Source organism: Apaloderma vittatum, unplaced genomic scaffold (assembly GCF_000703405.1).
Source record: "Apaloderma vittatum isolate BGI_N311 unplaced genomic scaffold, ASM70340v1 scaffold15587, whole genome shotgun sequence".
Classification (NCBI taxonomy): Eukaryota; Metazoa; Chordata; class Aves; order Trogoniformes; family Trogonidae; genus Apaloderma; species Apaloderma vittatum.
Genome location: NW_009725837.1, coordinates 15,566 through 34,431, shown reverse-complemented (window position 1 = coordinate 34,431; position 18,866 = coordinate 15,566). Strand labels below are relative to the sequence as shown.

The 18,866-nt window shown below is 37.4% G+C and overlaps 1 protein-coding gene across 1 annotated transcript in view; it reads right to left on the bottom strand.

Moving 5' to 3' along the window:
* Positions 1 to 931: 931 nt before the first annotated feature.
* DPY19L3 (dpy-19-like 3 (C. elegans)) overlaps positions 932 to 18,866 on the bottom strand; it is a 32,642-nt gene continuing 14,707 nt past the window's right edge. The window contains exons 9-18 of the mRNA XM_009873074.1: positions 18,013 to 18,114; positions 17,117 to 17,190; positions 16,714 to 16,872; positions 15,125 to 15,247; positions 14,475 to 14,586; positions 13,870 to 13,926; positions 9,296 to 9,378; positions 2,707 to 2,839; positions 1,899 to 2,057; positions 932 to 1,239 (exon numbers count right to left, since the gene is read on the bottom strand). Of these exons, the coding sequence (XP_009871376.1) occupies positions 1,078 to 1,239; positions 1,899 to 2,057; positions 2,707 to 2,839; positions 9,296 to 9,378; positions 13,870 to 13,926; positions 14,475 to 14,586; positions 15,125 to 15,247; positions 16,714 to 16,872; positions 17,117 to 17,190; positions 18,013 to 18,114 (1,164 nt within the window). The 3' untranslated portion in view covers positions 932 to 1,077. The remainder of the gene's footprint in view (positions 1,240 to 1,898; positions 2,058 to 2,706; positions 2,840 to 9,295; positions 9,379 to 13,869; positions 13,927 to 14,474; positions 14,587 to 15,124; positions 15,248 to 16,713; positions 16,873 to 17,116; positions 17,191 to 18,012; positions 18,115 to 18,866) is intronic.

Sequence of the window (18,866 nt, the reverse complement as noted above, 5' to 3'; positions counted from 1 at the left end):
AATAACTGTAGTCTATTTTGCAGGATAAAGAGGAAAGACACAATGATTTTGTGCTAAAATATAGAGCTTTGTGTCTGAAATAGCATAAAGCAAATCTCTAATACCTGAACATACTTTAAATACCTAAGAATCCTGCTGATTTTAGAGATTAGTATTTCCCTTGTGAGGTTAGCAGTGTTCAGTTTTGGTATCTTACCAGAATTCACATGGGGAGAAAGAAGATCCCCTATAGTTCATAAAACAAATAGAGAAAATGGAGTTGTGAGAATCCAGGCTGAGAAATTTGTTTGTTTGTTCTGAGCATTTTACGAGGATACAAACATGCAACATGTATCAAGCATGCTCCAACCTTTATTCTCATTCGAAATACATAACACTCCATCATTAAATGCTTAACGTTATAAAACAGTATGTTTCTGTATCGTTAAAAATGCTGGACAATGATTAGCGTTTTAGTCTTCAAACTTGTTTGCTAAGTCTGCATTCACTGATTCTGCAATCACACTCACAAGCCTGGAAACTTATCCGCATACATTCCCCAAGAATTCAAAAAAGAGGCACTGAAAGAGCATGAGAATCTGTAAAAGAGGATCAGCTTGTATGACAAAACTTGAATTTTCTGACTATTTTCAGGATTCACACAGATAATGCATACTCTGTACAGCAGCAGCATGGCCTGCGTTCTTCAAACTGGTGTAATTTTGTAGCAAAAATCCAAAGCGCCAAGCAGAACTCCACAGGCTGGCTGTTCTGCAGCCGTCATGCAGGCTGCTCAATTTGTCTCTCTTTTGTCAGTTAAAACTGGAAAACAATTACATCTTAGATACTCAGAACGTCAGACTTCATAGTCAAAATGGTCCCTGCTAGCATTTATTTATGAACCAATGAAAATTTTGGCAATGTCGAGAATGTTCTCAAAACTAAAGTGTTTACAAAAAAATAATAATCACAATAATTAAATGAGAAACCATCAATATAAAATGTCTTAAAAATGTAACATGTTTGTAAACCTCTTCTGCATCTTCTAGTGTGGGTCCTAGCATTAAAATACTGAACTTGAAGCCACAGTTGGAAATGTTATTTATGTTTAGCAAGTCTGTAAACATGGAATGTTTTGTTTTGAAACACTCTAGTGAAGTGTATGGTATACGAAGGCAGGTTTTTTTTAACTTCCTCACAGAAGCGAGGATACAATGAAGGTTTCAAATCAGGTTCATTCTCTCCCAAACCATCCATGATCTGAAATGAAATGGAACAGATTTATGAAATAGTCAATTTGCAGTTACACGCAATAACAAGAAGCTAAAACCAACCTTGACAATACGTGCAGAGCATCAGGCTGGCCTGATTTGTTAACAGTGACTGTATGAAACAAATGGGAGGAGGAATATAACCTTAAAACAGTAAGACTTAGAGTATCCTCTCCATTACAGATGAAGCCAGTTTGTCAGAGGCATGTATCTGCCTTCAGTTACATGGTCTGCAGAGGCTCCCTGTTGGCCCCAGCAAGGCCTGAAAACTCCCCTGACACAACGAAGTAACGGAGCCGTCCGCTGCTCCTGAGGGAACTAAAGCCATGAAGGATTCGCACTTTGGAGGGGAACACTAGTTGTGCACTGCTAACCTGAAGCTCACCAGTAATTGATTATTTTGCCCAGGCTGAATGCCTCCTTTTTAGTTTTTTTTTTTTAAAAATTATTTATTTTTAAATCAAATCCCATTTAAAAGCAAGCAGTGTTCAGTTTGGTGACTTCTGAAAATGTCTAAAGGCTCCATTAGATTTCACTTGCCACACTCGTGATGAAGTGGAAATAACCCAAGCTACATCAAGTAGGAACTGTATTTCAGAAAGTTAAGCAAAACATACTTTCTTTATACCTCTTTTATGTAATACTTACATGGCCATTAGCTATATCAAGTAAGTCGCGTAGCCGACAGCCTCTACTGTGTCTTCTTTCATAACAAATGCTGTCTTCTAGAATCACAAAGTCTGTGCCAAAGGATCGTAGTATTCTGTAAACATCTTCAGGAGATCTCTTGGCATAGATCTGGTAAATCTATAGAAGAAAACTAAGCTGTAAGGCACATTACAGCTATTTCTTTGTTTGCTTTTTCATGATTCCTTTAGGTTGAAGCAGAGAAAGAATAAATAAATAAAGAAATGCTTTAGGGTCTCAGGCACACTGGTATTGCTGTTGACTACACCAGCACTGGATGGTGCTGCTGACTGCAGAACTGCCTTGACAGATGCCTCCAAAACTTCCAGAATTGCAAGAGTTTAAGAGGAGAGTTTAAGACCATCTCCCCAGTTCCGTGTGGACTTTCTCAAGGTGCTTTCTATGTAAAATGTTGTTTGCTAGTCTGGGAACCGAAGGGAGTATCAGGCAAATGAGGAAACACTTGGTGTGGGTTTCACGGCACAGCTGGGCAGCAGGATCTGTTGATACCAGTGGCACCCAAACCAGTTCACTCAGAACTAGCTGGAGTCCCCGGGTTCAGACAGAGACCAGCTGCCAGAAGCGAGGTAGCAGATGCTCAAAGTACTACCAGTTTCACACAAGTTAAATTCCAGAAGTGCATCTGAAAGTAAGCTCAATGAGTAACGCACGTGATGTCATTTGCAATGTGCTATTACAGGTTGGTGGTTTTTGGAATGGAGCCACTGGCATGGGTAAGAATTAGCTTAAACAATCAGAATGCTCTTACCTGTTTTGTTCTCTCTCTCAGATTCTTATCCTCGTAATGGGGGTGATTAGTTAAGGTCCGTCCAGTGCACAGTTTGACTCCTGCTAATAGCTGCATGCTCCCAGCAAACACTGCTGTGTTTGGAGTGTTTGACCTAAACAAATGTTGATAAGTCTGAGGAAGTCTCTGCAGGGGCATTTTTGCATTGCTTGTTACAGATCAGAAGGAAAAAAAAGACTGAAAAAATACTTTTCTGTCTCTCCTCTATTCAGGGAGCAAACTGTTCAAGCAACTGCTTTCTTGAAATATGAAACAGATAAATCACAATAATACTCTCTAACTGCAAATAAAAAATTTACTATGCACTGTGAGGAAATTTAGGGAAAACATGATCTTCAAAGTTCAAACTACTTCCATATTTCATATATTTCTTGAGTTCATATAGCCTCTGAGTATCTGTGAATTTCCATATCCTAATTCTTTCAGTACTTCAAGAAACTTACTGTGACTTAGATTTGTGTCTGATCTATAAGGTATTCCATATAAAATGGATTATTTAATTTGAATGCTAAACTTGTTACTATCCTGGCATTCACCACTCATTCACTTTAAATGAAAACTTTGTTACGTGTGACATTAATCCTCCTATTCTGACAACTGTGGGAGAGAAATCATGAAAAAAGTCATCCCAGCTGCAAAAAAGCGGGACAAGGGGATGCAGAAGATGCCAGATAGAAATGCTGTCAATTACTGGTACTGTGATCTCATTTGAAAATCAAAGTCAGTGTCAAGAATTGTTATCTAAATAACAGTCTTGGTGTCTCAGGCTTGTTTAAATAGTCACAATGAAAAAAATGATTTTTTGCTCATATTCCCCCCTCAAATATATGTAAAGACACAACAGAAGGGCATAGCAAGAAAGATAAAAATGCAAGGCAACAGAGACTAGAACGGGGCTAGTTAAAAATGCTCGTAGTATGCTTAAGTGTTTTCTAGCATTTAGTAGGCATATAACCATGAAAAGTTCGATGGAGACTGAAAGACCAGAAAGAAGCATACATGAAATGAAGTAAAATGAAATTAGACAGGAAGGTGAATAGCTGCCTAACATCCACGTACATGCACATGTGGCACCTGTTGTAGTGAAATAACTGTGACTCTTTGGGGTGCACTTTAGGGAGCTTTTTGAAACTGCAGTTATATATTCAGTCTCGTTTAAGTTCCATGATCAGCTTGAAAATGTTGAGACAAGTATTAAATTTTACTATCGCCTTTCAAGAGATTATACTTAGCAAATGAATTAATAATTACAAACCTTTCCTAAATATTCTTACACTGGTACATTAATCTCATCTAATAAGGGCAGAGATAGTATTTTTAACAGGCCAGTTTACTGACAGACTAGTTTTTCAGCATTTCATAAAACCAGTTTCATTTTAGAGTCAGAAAATATTTAATCTCTTTGAATTTTTTTTTTTAACTTAAAATACTCAAAGCCACAAGTGTCATGAAGTAAACGTTTCATTAAAAGAAATTAATTCATCTTAGAATTTAATATTATGCAAATATAATGGCCCTGACAGGCTGTCAGCTAGGACTCATCTCAAACTGCAGGAAAGCACAATTCTTTAGACGGAGCTGAAAAGAACATGGACTAGATTCACAGAGGGACTTGATAGAGCTTAGACACCTAAATGAAAATGTTGATTCTAAAAGCACTTCCAACATGTTTCTGTGTTGATGCCTGGGCCAGGAAACTTCTAGCATGAAAAGTCCGTTTCTGTGTTTAAGACTAGCTGAAATTGTGTGCCGCTCTGCAGCACTCAGCTCCTGACCCAGCCGTACCAAGGCACCTCTGATTACTGAAGAGCCCCATATAATGGAAACTTGCAGAATCAGTTTTTTTAAGAAAAAACACCCAACAACAAGTACCAAAGGCAAAACCACAAGAAAGCAAACAAACCAACAAAAACATTGCCAAGAAACAGCCTGCAGCCTCTTACAAAACAAAGCGAGAAGAAATGGGGATAATGCCCTCAATCCGTAACTCACGGCTACAGATGTACAGAGTTCAATTCCTTCTCTTTCTAAAACGTTCACTCTTGCCCCGAAGGGGTGCAACATAGCTGGGTGCCCTCTGTATCAGGTATTAGGAGTTCTGCCAGCACTTCCTCCTCCTCCTGTACCTCAGAAGCATCTAGTGACCCTCGTTTGCTCTTCAAAAGATTGGCCTAGGGGCCTTGGTCCTGAATTCAAACTCGGGTGTTCCCGGTGAAAGCAGATGTGTCCCTCAGACTCCAATTTACACGTTTGAAGTCCTAGAGAACTGCACACCTCAGGACATACCTCTGTCCATATTTTACTGGGGGCAGCTCCGATGGCTCCCAGCCCAGCCCGCGCTCCAGCGCCACGCGAGGCGTCTCTTGTTCCTTCCCCCTGCCCTGGCAACGCCAATGCCACCGACCTGACCCGGGGTGACACTGCTGGGGACACGTGCCTGGAAGCTCAGAGATGACACTGAGCTTCACACAATGTCTGTCCTCCTTAATTACATCCTAAAGACAGGCCTTCCGCTGGTGGCCGTTACCGAGCGTTTCTCTCCCCAGTCAATCACCAGAGGACAGCTCGGGAGTCGTTTTCAGGTGCAGGGCAATGTCCGCACTTCACGCGAGCGTCCTTCTCTGATGCTCCTACCTGAGTCTCACACTACCTGCTGTGCTCTGTATCCAAGGCAGCTGATGTGCTTCAAACCCCTGAATGACACTTCTCTATTACAGAAAAACGAAGCAATTTTTACAAATGTCTGAACAAATGATGTATAAAATGAAAGGATAATTTGTTTTTTATAGCTTTCTGCCAACCTCCATACTGCACTGGCCAACCTGCAAACAATTTATTCTGTGCGAAATGTCACTAAATAATGACAAGGACTTACAGGTCAAACTGATTTACATTATATAATTTAAATGTCATTCCAAGCAGACCTGATGGCATTTTGAACAAATAATCTCATTTATTTTTGAAGCTCTAAGCTTTCAACAAGTTAATTACAGCTGAACTAATGGGCAGACTAAGCAATGTAATACATTGTATGAAGCCTTTCTTTACCTACACTTAAGAATTTAGAAAATTACATAAATACTCAAGAGTAACTCTTTAAAAATAGAAGGGCTTTACTTGCATAGACTCTAGAAGTGGTAGTAATTCTTGCTCTTAAGATGCTAAAGAATTACTGGGAGTTGGTTCTAAGGAAACCCTACAGAAATAGGCAACGTTGCAATTATAAGTTACATCATTAGAAATAAAATGGCTATTTTTACTACAAGTCCTCCAGAGTTGAACTCTAGTTGGCATGCAAAGCCATAAAATCTGACAAACCTCAGATTATTCCTCTACTACTGCCTGGGGGTGGTATGAATCTACAAAGCAAAGATGTTTGAGAAAAGGAGTTTCTGAAAAGGAGTTTTCAAATGTGTCTCATTAGATTTTTTTTTTCTTTAAAAGAAAGTATTTTTATTTGCAGAATGCTGTATGAAAATATTACATGTTAAGCTGCAAATGACAGGCAGTAAAGCATATTCGGTCAAACTGTCATGGTTCTTTTTTTTCCCTCTGGTTTGGAAAGACTAAAAATTGCAAAAATGGAAAATGACAGCCACAAAGAAAGAGCAACAAGATGCATTTGTTAGTCCCAGCCTCAATTTTATGCATGCATAGTTTGTTCACATCAAGGAATGCACCTACACAGTTGGTATAAACCTCGGTCTCAGGCACTATCAAGTTCATGCCTGTGTTTTACTGACAAATCAATGACAAAGGATAAACCCAAGAATTTAAGAACAATAATTAAAAAAAAAGTGTAATATTGCCTTTAAAGTCTGGAATATGTGTTGATTTCAGTGTAGTTACCCTGGAAAATTAGGCATGCACACAAGAGTGAAGAGTTAAAATTTATGGCTGGCTTGAAATTAAAATAGAGCCATTAATAAAAATTACTAAATGAAAGAACCACCATTGAAACATGGGTATCCCATTTTTGTAACCTTAAGAACTTTTTTGAAATTTGTGGGGTTACCACTAATATAAAAATTTGCATGCTTGTCCCCCACGCCTGATTCAAATACAGTTCACACACAACTAGGCTCTGCCAAATCTCAGCCTCAGTTAACTTTTTCACTGTTTTGGCTGTTTTCTGAGATTTCTAAGAAGTTTTTCTATGATTTTTTGGTAACTGCTTATGAAATATTCCACAATTTTAGACAGGTTTCCCCTTTAAAGGCAGAAGACATTGCTTCTTAAACACTTACCAGAAGTAAACAGAGTAGGGAAGTTCACGCTATTGATTTGCTCATTCTACTGATATTCTTCCCCATCTCACAAATGAGCATGTTGTTCCTGTTGTCTTAGGGAGAAAGACCAAAACTAAGAATTTTAAAATACCTCCCATCTGGGAATACAGCTGTGAACTATCCTTGGCTCATTGGCAGGACCTTCTTGAATTTTTATTTGTATTCTTTTTTAAAAAAAAAAAAAAGCTAGGAAAATGAAGTGGTGGGTAGGAAACAGAAAGAGAGTATGATATGTGAGGTCACTACGTAAAAATTTGTGCTGTGCAACAGATGCAGCCCCAAACTACGCAGCAACTTTATCGTAAAGATATAAACCAGTCTATCTTCCTGAAAACACTATTGTAATTTTCGTAAGGGGAACAGTAGAAGAAAAACATCTGCACACACTTCACAGTGGACAGAGTGATAGTTGGCTATTATTCAGATTGTGTATTTGGACAAGTTAATAAGCATTTAAATCTAAACAGATAGAAGGGGTTTTTGTTTTGGAGAGACTGCAAGACAGATGAGATATTCCTAATTCACTGGTATACATGACAAATTAGAGCTTTTCATACTGAGTTTTAATAATCAATGATTAGTTCCTGACACCAGCCTTGACAGATCATTAACTACAACAGAACTATCAAGTGTTAGTATAGTAAATTATCTTTCTTACACAACAAAACTTAAGAAAATATGTTCCACTTTGAGAAATTTACCATAAATTTTGTTGACTTGCATTTAAGCATAGATAATTAACTCTCCTCTACAGGAATAATATTTCTAAACACAATAAATTCTAAGTAGAAAATTTCCTTCTGTAATTGTCTGTCATGACTTAAAATGAAAAGAGGACAAGCACCAGCTTAGCATTCTCAGCACTAAGAACATATGAAAAATTACTCTCATCGGGTCCAGTCAAATCCAGTTCATGGCTGGGAATAACTCCACATGCATATTTTATGTACAAATCTATATATAACTCTATATATTGTACACAGGAGACCTGAACTATCAGACATTTACCATCTTTTAATAAAACAGCGGTGCTAAATGGAACTGGCTGGTAAACATTAGTCACAAAAACTTGTCAATATGGCTGCAAAGATTCTAACTGATGGAAAAAAACATACCCTGCTTTCAAAATAAGTCAGTGAAGGTTGTAATATATTCTACTTCTAAATTATTCCCTCTAGGTTATGGATTAAAGAATATATATATGTTGCTATGGGTAGAATTGGCTGGGCGACTGATTCCTCTGAAGTTCACTGCATATGAAAACACAATACAGGGCTTCAAGGAAACACTTCAAGTAGTTCACTGTTAAATGTAGTAAGCTCAGGTTTACTTTCTGAATGTTTTCTTACAGAACACGGAACTGATTCTTTTTTTAAAAAATATTTGTCAGAGTTCCAAATAAATAAAAATCCCAGAAATATCTCTGTTCAGAACTAAACCTGAAAGTTTTTAGTTGTTACTGTATGTTAATAGACAACACATCCCTTAAATTCACAGTCCCCTAGAGAACCTGGCCTACCTGGCCCTTTTGCTCAGGATCTTCTATATGCAGTGTTTCAAACTGTTTCCACCTAAAAAATACCTTCCTATGCTCTGTGAGAAAGCAGAAGTGATGAGGTGGGATTGGAAAGAGAATCTGCACCTATGCTTAGCCATGGCAAATTGAAGTCCAGCTACAAATATTTTGTTTAGTTTAGAACACATGTTGGGATTAATTCTAATAAGTATAAACAATCTACGTTATTTTCAAGTTCAAGAATCAGACTGCAGAGTAAAGAGTTTCCAGCCTTTCAACTGTAACTTTTTAAAATTATAAAGCTGAAAAGTGAAGGACACCAGGTTTGAGGAGGGGGAGGGAGGGCAGCTGTGAATGAAAATAGACCTTTGCAGTGAAATAATTTTATTAATGTAAAGAAGTAGATGTAATATTATGGAAGAAGCCTGACACCTCTAAACTGACCTACATTGGCTGGGAAAACTATGTGTGCTTATGGGAGAAAATGGAGCCAACTGGTTCCCTGACAGCCAGGCTGTGCAGCAGTGTGACAGAGTAGGGAGCAGAGCACTCTGCGGGACTTTGCACCCAGCTGTTCTCCACAGCGTTAAGATGCCAACCTCCTGATAGCTCAGTCATCCTTAACTATCTCCAGGGGTCACCAGAGTTCACTGATGAGCTGTGACAAATAAGGAGAACGCTACAACTAAGAACATTAGATCTACACAAATAGCATTTAACTTAAATAGAGAAAAAATCCTCTTACTTAATCCAGTTCATCAGCTCCACAGTGTCTGGGTCATAGAATTCTCTCAGCTCTGACAGTTCATCCATTATTCCTGGCCAGAACTGTAACAAAAACAAAATAAAAGAAACTGAAGACAGAACGAACAAAACAAAGTCTGTCTGTCGAAATGTATTATTTCCTCTCAGCTGGTAACTGATCTTGCCCAGCTGGTGGATAAGTTGCAAGCCATAAGCGTATCTACCCTCTGCCTGAGAGACAGGTGGCTGTCATTGTACTACGAACACACAGTTTCAGAGTTTGGGATCTGCAGCTCCTGCCAGGTGACCAGAAGGAACAGAAGTACCCACTGCGGTAAGCCTGAGAGGTAAGCCTCTCACTGGAGGTTTCCAGAACGCTATTAGTTAAGATCAGTTCGTATCTTAAAATCAATGGGAAACTAAAAGTTGTCACCAAGTGCGCTGAATCTACTTCACAAGCAAACCCTTTCAGTTCTCTGGACTGTAGAATGACTGTTAATGGTTTTCATTACAGTATGAATGACAGAATGGTTTGGGTTGGAAGGGACCTTTACAGGTCATCTAGTCCAACCTCTCTGCACCCCACAGGGATTTCGAGTTACTTCTTGACAGACTAAGCTTTAAGAAAAGGAACAAGATTAAGAGGCATCACGTAACAGTTTAATACATCACAGCCAAGCCACTAAATAACCCCTATAATTACAGGAGAAGGAAAGGCCCCAGGAATTAATGTTAAGTTTGGAAAGGCAACTTACACACAGATTTCCTACCTTTTTTTTAATTATTATTTTGTTGTATCAGAAGTTAAAATCATAAGATGTGCTGTCGATGCCATGAATGGCATTTCAGAAGTTTAAATTAAAAGAGAACCTCTGAACGAAAAACATGTGACTGAATGGCAACATCTAGTAGACTCTTGGGGGGAAAACATTTCAAAATTTACTGAAGACAAAGAATATGTAACTCAAATCTGGAGGAATGAAGCAAGGACTGAAATTCATTCTGAAAAGCTTAACCCTCCCCCCATAAACCTAACGCAACAAAGACTTAAGGGTTTCTTGTTGTTTGAGCTAGTGAATATTCAAGGAGCAAAGGGACCAATTAAGAGAGATAATGACAAGAGTAATGATTAACTGCTTTAAATCAGTCTTTACTACAGAGGATGTTATGGTGAAACCTTTTCCAAACGTGCTTTCTTTAGATAATAAGGATTGCTGGCTTGCAAAGTGAAATGTCACAGGAAAAAGCCTAAGAAAATCCACCTGATAGTCTAAAAAGCCATAAATCATCCAATTTAGATAATATTCCAGGCAAGAGTTCAGAAGGAATCTGAATGTGATGCTGCTGAGCTACTTAGCAAAAACATGCATTCTTTCAATAAAACTGTAATTATGTAGGAGGGCTGGGGAGCAGGAGATATAATTGGACCAATTAAGATACTTATTAGTTTACCAGTTTACTTAATACAGTTGCTAAAGTAATACTTTGGATTGAAAACCACTTAAAAGATAGTCATGGCAGTATCACAACTTGCAGTTTTGGGAAGTACCATAGTATTACAATAGATATATTTTTGCTCTTTGGAAGACATCTTGAGAGATTAGTAAGTAAAGCAGTTGTGAAATGAGACTGCAGAGTCTCGTAAGGAATCAAAATTTCCTCTCCTTGTTTCTAACCTACCTGGGATAGCTAAATATTTTGAGAGCCTGGAGTCCTTCAGAGTGGAGACAGAAGGAAATGGGCTCTGATTTGCCTCTAGATCAGGCTGCAAACCTGCTCTGCAATCTGCTGAGAAGCTAATGACACTGTGCTATCTACTGACTGCTGGGAGTATTATGTGGCATTAACTAATCTAAATAGGTTTTGCAAGTCACCATGTCATGCTAACACAACTCGTGAGTGAGTACAAGCAGTTTACACTGGAGGAAAATTTTGGTAGTAGGGCTTGCTGTTACTGGATGTTATTTTGAATTCAAATAGCATATGCATTAATTCTTTCGCCTCTGAGTGTAACTGAAAAGGCTGTACTACTTAGAGCTACTGTTGGCCTAAGAATGAAAATTAAGAATCTCCTTAGAGAAACAGGATTAGATATTACAAATAGAAATAAACAAAAACATTGTCTTTTGTCATTTCTTCTACAGAAGAAATGCTTACAAACTTCAGGTTTAAAGGATAAATGCATACAGGGAGCTCTTCAGTATAGCTGAAGACTGCTCAGTTCTTTGGTATAAGTTGTGCTATGTGCTGCAAGAAATGCCTGTGTTTGGAACAAAAGGACTTGGCCATGAAAAAGATAAAAATGCAGTTTGAGAAATTTTATGAATAGACAGTCTACTAGCAAATAAAAATCAAGATTATTTCACAAAACCAGGAACTGTATGCTTGGTGAAGCTCAGGAACTAATTTTAAGTACCAACAATTTGTTTAGGAATGACCGATGTATGAACATGAATGGATGGGTATTACTCTGTTGAGAAGTCAAATGCAATGGACACAGACAGCTGAAATCTACCTTTAAAAAGTATGAAGTGAAATATAAATAATATTTACTACCGCATAATAATAATTGTGTTATCTGCAGCACAGCTAAGGCATGTGTTGGAATGCTCCACCACTTCCACTTTATGTAAAAGATGTTCTACCCTCATGAAGAAAACTTGCGTGAATAAAAATACAGATGTCTTACGGGTCTCAAAGCACGCTGTCTGAAAGACAGCTAGCATGGTAGCTGCATGTGTATTTCAATAAATTATCGTTCAAGTGATGTATTTGGGACTGTAATGCCTCAAAAGAGGCTTTCATTAGCTCATTCAAGATTAGGTTAATAATCCCATAAAACTCCTATTTTGAGGAATGGTACTAAAGAACAGTTCTTCCGACAAACGTAACCATAACAGGCAATGCAACACAACAGTACCCTGCTACGAGTTCAAGAAAACTAGCCGTGATGACCAGTTAACTTTGTGGTGAGTGAGCAAACTGCTCATGCAGTCTGAGCAGTCACACTGCAGGAACACATAAACTCCTATCTGGAAATGAGAAAGATAAGGAAGTCTATGTTTTCAAAATCTACTTGCAATGTTGTCGATTTCTAAAAGTTTTAGAGAGACAATATATATATACATTCTCACAGAAGCAATGGATACTTTCTGGATCTCTCTCTAAAAATTTTTATTTTGACCATTGCCAGGGAATCTGGTGACCAGTTTTATCTGCCTGCCAGGCAGCTTCCTTTGTGAAGGCTCACTAACTCCTACAGCTTTGCAGAACAGACACACACAAAGACATCCACTCCTCTAGCAGCTGAACTGCAAGAACTGACTTAAGACAAAAAGTACTGAGAGGTTACATATTTAATTCCCACTGAGCACTTTGAGCAACGATATTTTAAGAGGAACACAAAAATTATGCTTTTCCGGCAGACTGAGCATAACTGATGACTGATTTAAGCCTAAAAAATCAGTGACTTCTGTTGACTTGAGAATTGAATCTGACAGGATTTAGGAACTTCACATCTGCTCACGAAGAAGAGGAGGAAAATTATTCCTAGCTGATCTGTCACAATGGACTATCCATTAGAATGTCATGCTCTTGGCATCACCCATGTCAAACGAAATGGCATTATTTCTACCATTTTTAGAGATGATGGAAACAGTAAATGACTTCCCTCACCAGCATACTAATGGAAAAAAAAATCCTAAATAGCCCTCTAGCAGAATCATAAGAAAATTTAAGTGGGATACAGCAGTGTAACTTTACTAAATGAACTGTTACAGTCTTTTTAAACTTTTTGTTTCACTCTTTTAAAGGGGGAAGCACACTTCCACAGTGAACTCTATTAGCAGCTTTCTTAACTCTTAAGCTTTACTACTACCTTTTTAACTTTAATAGTGAAATTCACCTGGAGTTACTCTGAAGGTAATTATTTAACAGAAATATTCTCATCTCACATTAGGTATTGCAGAAATTACTCCATCAAAGTAGCACCTGACTTTTTTATCTTTGTAAATACAGATTAAGTTAATGCTCTAAATCTCCCTGCTATGACAGACTAATAGTCTTGTACGTGTTATTATTTTAAATATGTTTTATGTATTTACATTTAAAAGTCTGATTATAATTGTTTGGGAGACAGATGGATGATAATATAAGTACTTGGGTAGTTTAACAATTCACTACTTTAGAACATATGAGATAAGGCACAGCACTATACAACATGATGATTTTTCCTGCTCTTACAATGAATCATTAGGGAATTTAACCATCTGCATCTTACCTGCAGTTAAAACCAAAACAGATAACTTACATAAAACCATGCACTTAACACCTGGTAACTTACAGATACAACCAGACAAACATTTTTATCTATTAACAACTTCTTTGGATCAAATGAGCCAAATTGATCCTTTACATAAAATTTCATACGAATAAGGTACTTGCACTTAGTCTATCCCAACTTTAAAAGTTCAGCTATAAATCTTGTATGCAATTATTTATAAAACATCTCTTTATGAAAAAAGGGAAATTCCATGCAACTAAAAATGCCAAAACATTGGAAAAAAATTTTCTTACCTTATATGCAATGTATAGTAATGTAATTATTGGTACAGAATACTTAATCACATGCATCTAGGAGAAACAGCAAAACAAAGAATTGGTTATTCTGATGATACATTTATTTGAACAGACCTAATTTTTAATGTATTGATGACATATTTATCATGTAGTAGAATTTATAGAGTTTGAATCAAGACTCTATTCTGATTTTGTTTTCAGACAAACTCCTTATTACAGACCCATCGCAAATGATGGATTTATACTGATACACTTAAATGCGCCTTCTACAAAGCAGAAAATATCACTCAGTATCATAGGTGGTAATGGTCTTCTCAGACCACTGATGATTGCTTAATATGATGACCGCAACAGTAAAATTGTGATTATTTTTCACAGCCACATCTATATTGCCATCTAGTGTATTTAAACGGAATTGTTTAATATATGTCACTAGAAAATACGTTTTACTTACTAAATTTATCCAAATGTACTTCAGAGATACCCAGTTTAAGAGCAGTAAAACAATACTCACTTCAACTGTGCTACAGTTCTGAGTCTAGATTTAGCTTAGATATGGAGCAAAACCAAATCTCATGAAATGCTGTTAGTATAGCACTAACCCGCTGTGATGTGTAGAGATGAACACCCTTCAGGACAGGTTTCCATACTTCCGTGCTGCACAGGCCAAAAGATGCAAATACACACATGTGGGATGTCCAGAGATACTTCATTCTGGAAGAACACAGACAAATTTTTGCTGATCATCTGGAGCTCTGCTAAGCCATGTTGATGAGAGCGGTCACGTTAGAGAAATTCTGATCACTGTTCTTGGACTTAAAGTACTCCGAAATAACTGAGTAAAAGATTGACTTTGTGCTTTGTTAGGTGGTCTTGAGAATATCTTTGCTTCCAAACTTCCAAACGTTCTTTTTATTAGGAATTTGCAAAATGCATACAAGCAGAAACATACCAAGGAGGTAAAGAATCATAGAATGGCCTAGGCTGGAAGGAACCTTAGAGATCATTTTAATCCCGCCTCCCTGTCGCCAGGGACGCCACCTCTTGCTATATCAGGCAACACATGGGGACCGAATGGGAATTGAACCCGTGACCTTGGCGTTGTTAGCGCCATGCTCAACTAACTGAGCTAACCGGCCCCCTAAGAAGGTTCATGATCCTAATAGTTTGTGGTCAGCATATTTTACACTCTTACAAAAATACACTCAATTGTCTAAAAAAGCCCTTAGTAGAATTTTAAAAAGGAAAATACCTCATTGTGCTTAATGCCAGACACCCAAAAAGAACTGTGTGAAGTAAGTTGTAAGCAGCATCAGGTCTCAGTGTTACTGTACATTCTTCCATTTTTGCCATCAATTGGACTTGCTTCGAACCACTAATTAAACATAAGAAATAAGAAGAGTTATATGAAGTTCTGTAACACATTTCATAGAGTTGTCTGTATCTTAGAAAACATTTAATCTTTCTGAGTCCACTACATTCTATTGTGTTGATGGCATAACTAAGTTTGATAGCACCAAGTTCATGCAGCATCAGGTATTTATTTTAATGTCTGGTTTTCTGGAAATGCCACGGGTTTAAACAAGCTGTTTTACAGTGACATCAAATTGTTTACAGAAAGGCATACTTTGCTGATTGCTTGAAGCAGCCACTCTCACAGTGTCACAGAGCTTTTGATGAGAGTGAGAAATTTAACTGTGTTTTGTGGGGCTCTGCTGGTATATCTGGATGCTACGAAAGCTGTGGATTGGAAGTAGATTTACAGAAAAGAGGTGATATAAGGACTAGTTATTGCTTGATGTGGCTAGTCTTGTGAATGTTTGTAGAGGGCTGATCAAAACAACAGAAGATGCTTAAATGTGTGGGATTTTCCTGTTTTTTTTCTGGTTGGAGGTAACTGAGATAACAGGGCAGTTGTAAAAATCAGTGTAACGTTTGGGATTACATTTAAGATTACAGAAAATAGGAGCTGCAGTGTTTTGTTTGTTTCTAAAATTGATTGATGAAGAGTATTTTTTAAGAAGCTGATTGAATAGTAGCAAAATGCCTTACAGATGACTATGACTTCACAATTCACATAGCATAGTTTCAGAAACAGAATGTCTTAGATCCCCTCCCTCGCTCAACCTTTTATCCCGTTTTCCATAAAATCTATGGTGAGTGGCATCAGGCACTCCTTGAACTTTTGCTCAATCAAGTTTTATTTCATCCCTTCTAACTTTTGTCCAGGTTGTAAATGTGAAACTGAGGTGTCTATAATGAACCACTTACTTTTATTTCAAATGGCAGTTCAGAACTAATTTTTTTCTAGTGTCCTGTAACTTCCCCCAAATCCTACTGATGAGCTATGAGAACTGGCAGCAGTGATGCAGCTGCAGGCCACCACTCCTGCCTCTTCACACAGAGTACCCCAGCTCATTTCCGGGCAGTTTGAGGATACCACCAAGGAAATAATTGATTGGGAGTACTTTGCACAGGGAAAATATGATGAACTAAAGAAACTAACATTGTTTTCCATAAAGACACTCTTCCTCTGCTTCCCCTCCTTCCAAAAAACCCCAACTAAACAACCCTACACATACTGTAAAACTTCTAACAGCAAACAAAAGAGCCTGAAGGAATCTAGGGAAGAATGTTTCATTGTATAGTCTCATTACATCCTTTACATTTTAAGCTTTAGTAGGTAGTTACTTATCTTGCCTGATCTCTCTATTATACATCCCCTTTCCTTAGTATCTGTGGATAGTAATCCTGTATGCTGCTCTATTCACCTACCAGCTCCTTAGCCTGTTAAAGAAGCAAAATTGATGAAAATGTGTATTATTTTTAAACATATTTTACCTGAGGTTCCAAAAGGCAACAATTACAGCTGCTACTGTCATAAAGAAGAGAACAAATACGTAGACGTAAAAAAGTAATGTATCCGAGAGTCTTGAAAAAGTATTTAATGGTAGTAAACCAAAAGCTTCTTCACAAAGATACAGGTTAGCATCAAAATCTCTAAAGAGAAAAGAATAATCCTGGTCATCGCCTATTTCATAACTTGATGCCAAAAAGGACCAAAGTTTCCTTTTTTCCCAAGCAACTATAAAGCCACAGTTGTGAAGACTATTAGGAAGAAAAATGTATGACGTAAACACGAGGTAAAAATACTTCATTTGTCACCAAGATTTTAAATCAGAACAACCTGCAGGCTTCACTTAACAAAGTCAAACAAAAAAGTAAAATTGCAGCTGAATCATACCTTGTTGCCCCAAATCCAAACTTTGCTTTCAGGAATTTGAATATATGTTCATCTGACTCAAGATTAAGAATTTTCTATGAAGGTGGAAAAGAAAGGAAATTATGGTTTAAGTATCAAAACCCTAAGCTTCACACAGTAAACAGTTTTTCATCTTTTAAATGAAACTGTGAAACAGCACAGGCTTACTGACATAGGGTGCTCTGCAATCACATAACCATTCAGTCTCTCATTATGTTTCTGTGGTCCACAGTGCAAGTTATTTACTTTTTAGATTATCTGTTAGGGTTAGTTCCTTACTTTATAGATAAAGATTACCCAGGACAAGTTGTTTTCAGCCGTAGCTTTTATTTCATTAACTTATGGTATCTTACTGTGATATTTCTAATTTCCATATGCACTAAATTTTAATCTGTTGAAACAGATAGCTCTCTTGAAGAGATTAAAACTCAAAAGTAGAAAATGTGTTACTGTAACCACTGTCTGCAGACGTCTCTGTGCACAAGAAACAACTAAAAGTATGGTATGGTCTAATACTTCATACCAAGTATTCAGTTTTAACTGCATTGATTTAAAAGTAAATTCAATGAAAAACTTTGCAACTGTTTAGCAGTATCAGAATGCAGCATAAACCTACACTTGTTCTAAATAACAGGTGAGGGTCAAGTTGCGAACAGGTATTTGATCATTTGTGTTAATTTATGACACTCTAAGAATGCTCTAAAATCTATATACCAAAAAATATTAATAAAATGATCTTTCATTTCTAAAATGCAGTCTCTGAAATGCAGTGAAATCTCATTGCAGTTTTCATTTAACGATATTACTATACAGGATTAACAAATAGTTTTAAATGCCATACATTTTAAAAGTTTCTGTATTAAAAATTATTTGCTTACCTTGATGAATTTATTTATTAGAAGAGTCAAGCACAAGACTAATAGCCCATGGAGGATAAGTTTCCCAAGCCTATTAAGCAAGCTGCCCGTTTTTAGGTTTTTCTAGAAAGAAGAAAATATTAGTATTTCAGTACATTTGTACACACTGGGAACAAAAGCAACACATACTACTTGAAATCACTTATCTGCTAGGCCTGATGAGGATCAAATTTGTATTAGATTCATGTAAGCAAAAATGGATACAGAACCAAGTATCTAGAATGAAGATGTAGTTCTTCCACAAAACTGAGGGAACAATATCATAAAAACTCCCAGCACACTGATCTGGCATAGTTTTATAACAAGCCAGAGAGCCTTCCTGCAGAGGCGGCCCCATTTCATTTATACAACACTGCTGGCACCCAGTGCAACCACGCCTGTGTTCCAAGATTCAAGTAATTTCCATAGTATCATGTGCCTTTTGAAATACCTGTTCATCAGACAGTCCACCTCAACGTGGCAAAAGTGTCTCCGGCTCTAACTGTGAGCTGATAGGGTTTTGAGAAATTTTCCAGTTCAAAGCTGAGAATGGTTCTTTGGCTGTTCACAGGCAACTTGGGGTGGGTGCAGACACTGTCTAACTATAAAAAATACAGTCCTGATTTTAAAAGGTCACAAGTGAGAGGCTGCAGGAATGGCCCTATAAATTCATATATGCTGGCTAGAGGCTAGTATCAGAAGAAAAGAGAACTGTAAATACAGGGGAAAAATCCTCATCTTTGAAAGAAACAGGAGATTTCAGTAAACTGAATTTGACACGTGCCTGCTTCTCCCAATATTTTATTGGAGGCAGATCCATAAATCCAAGACAAGTC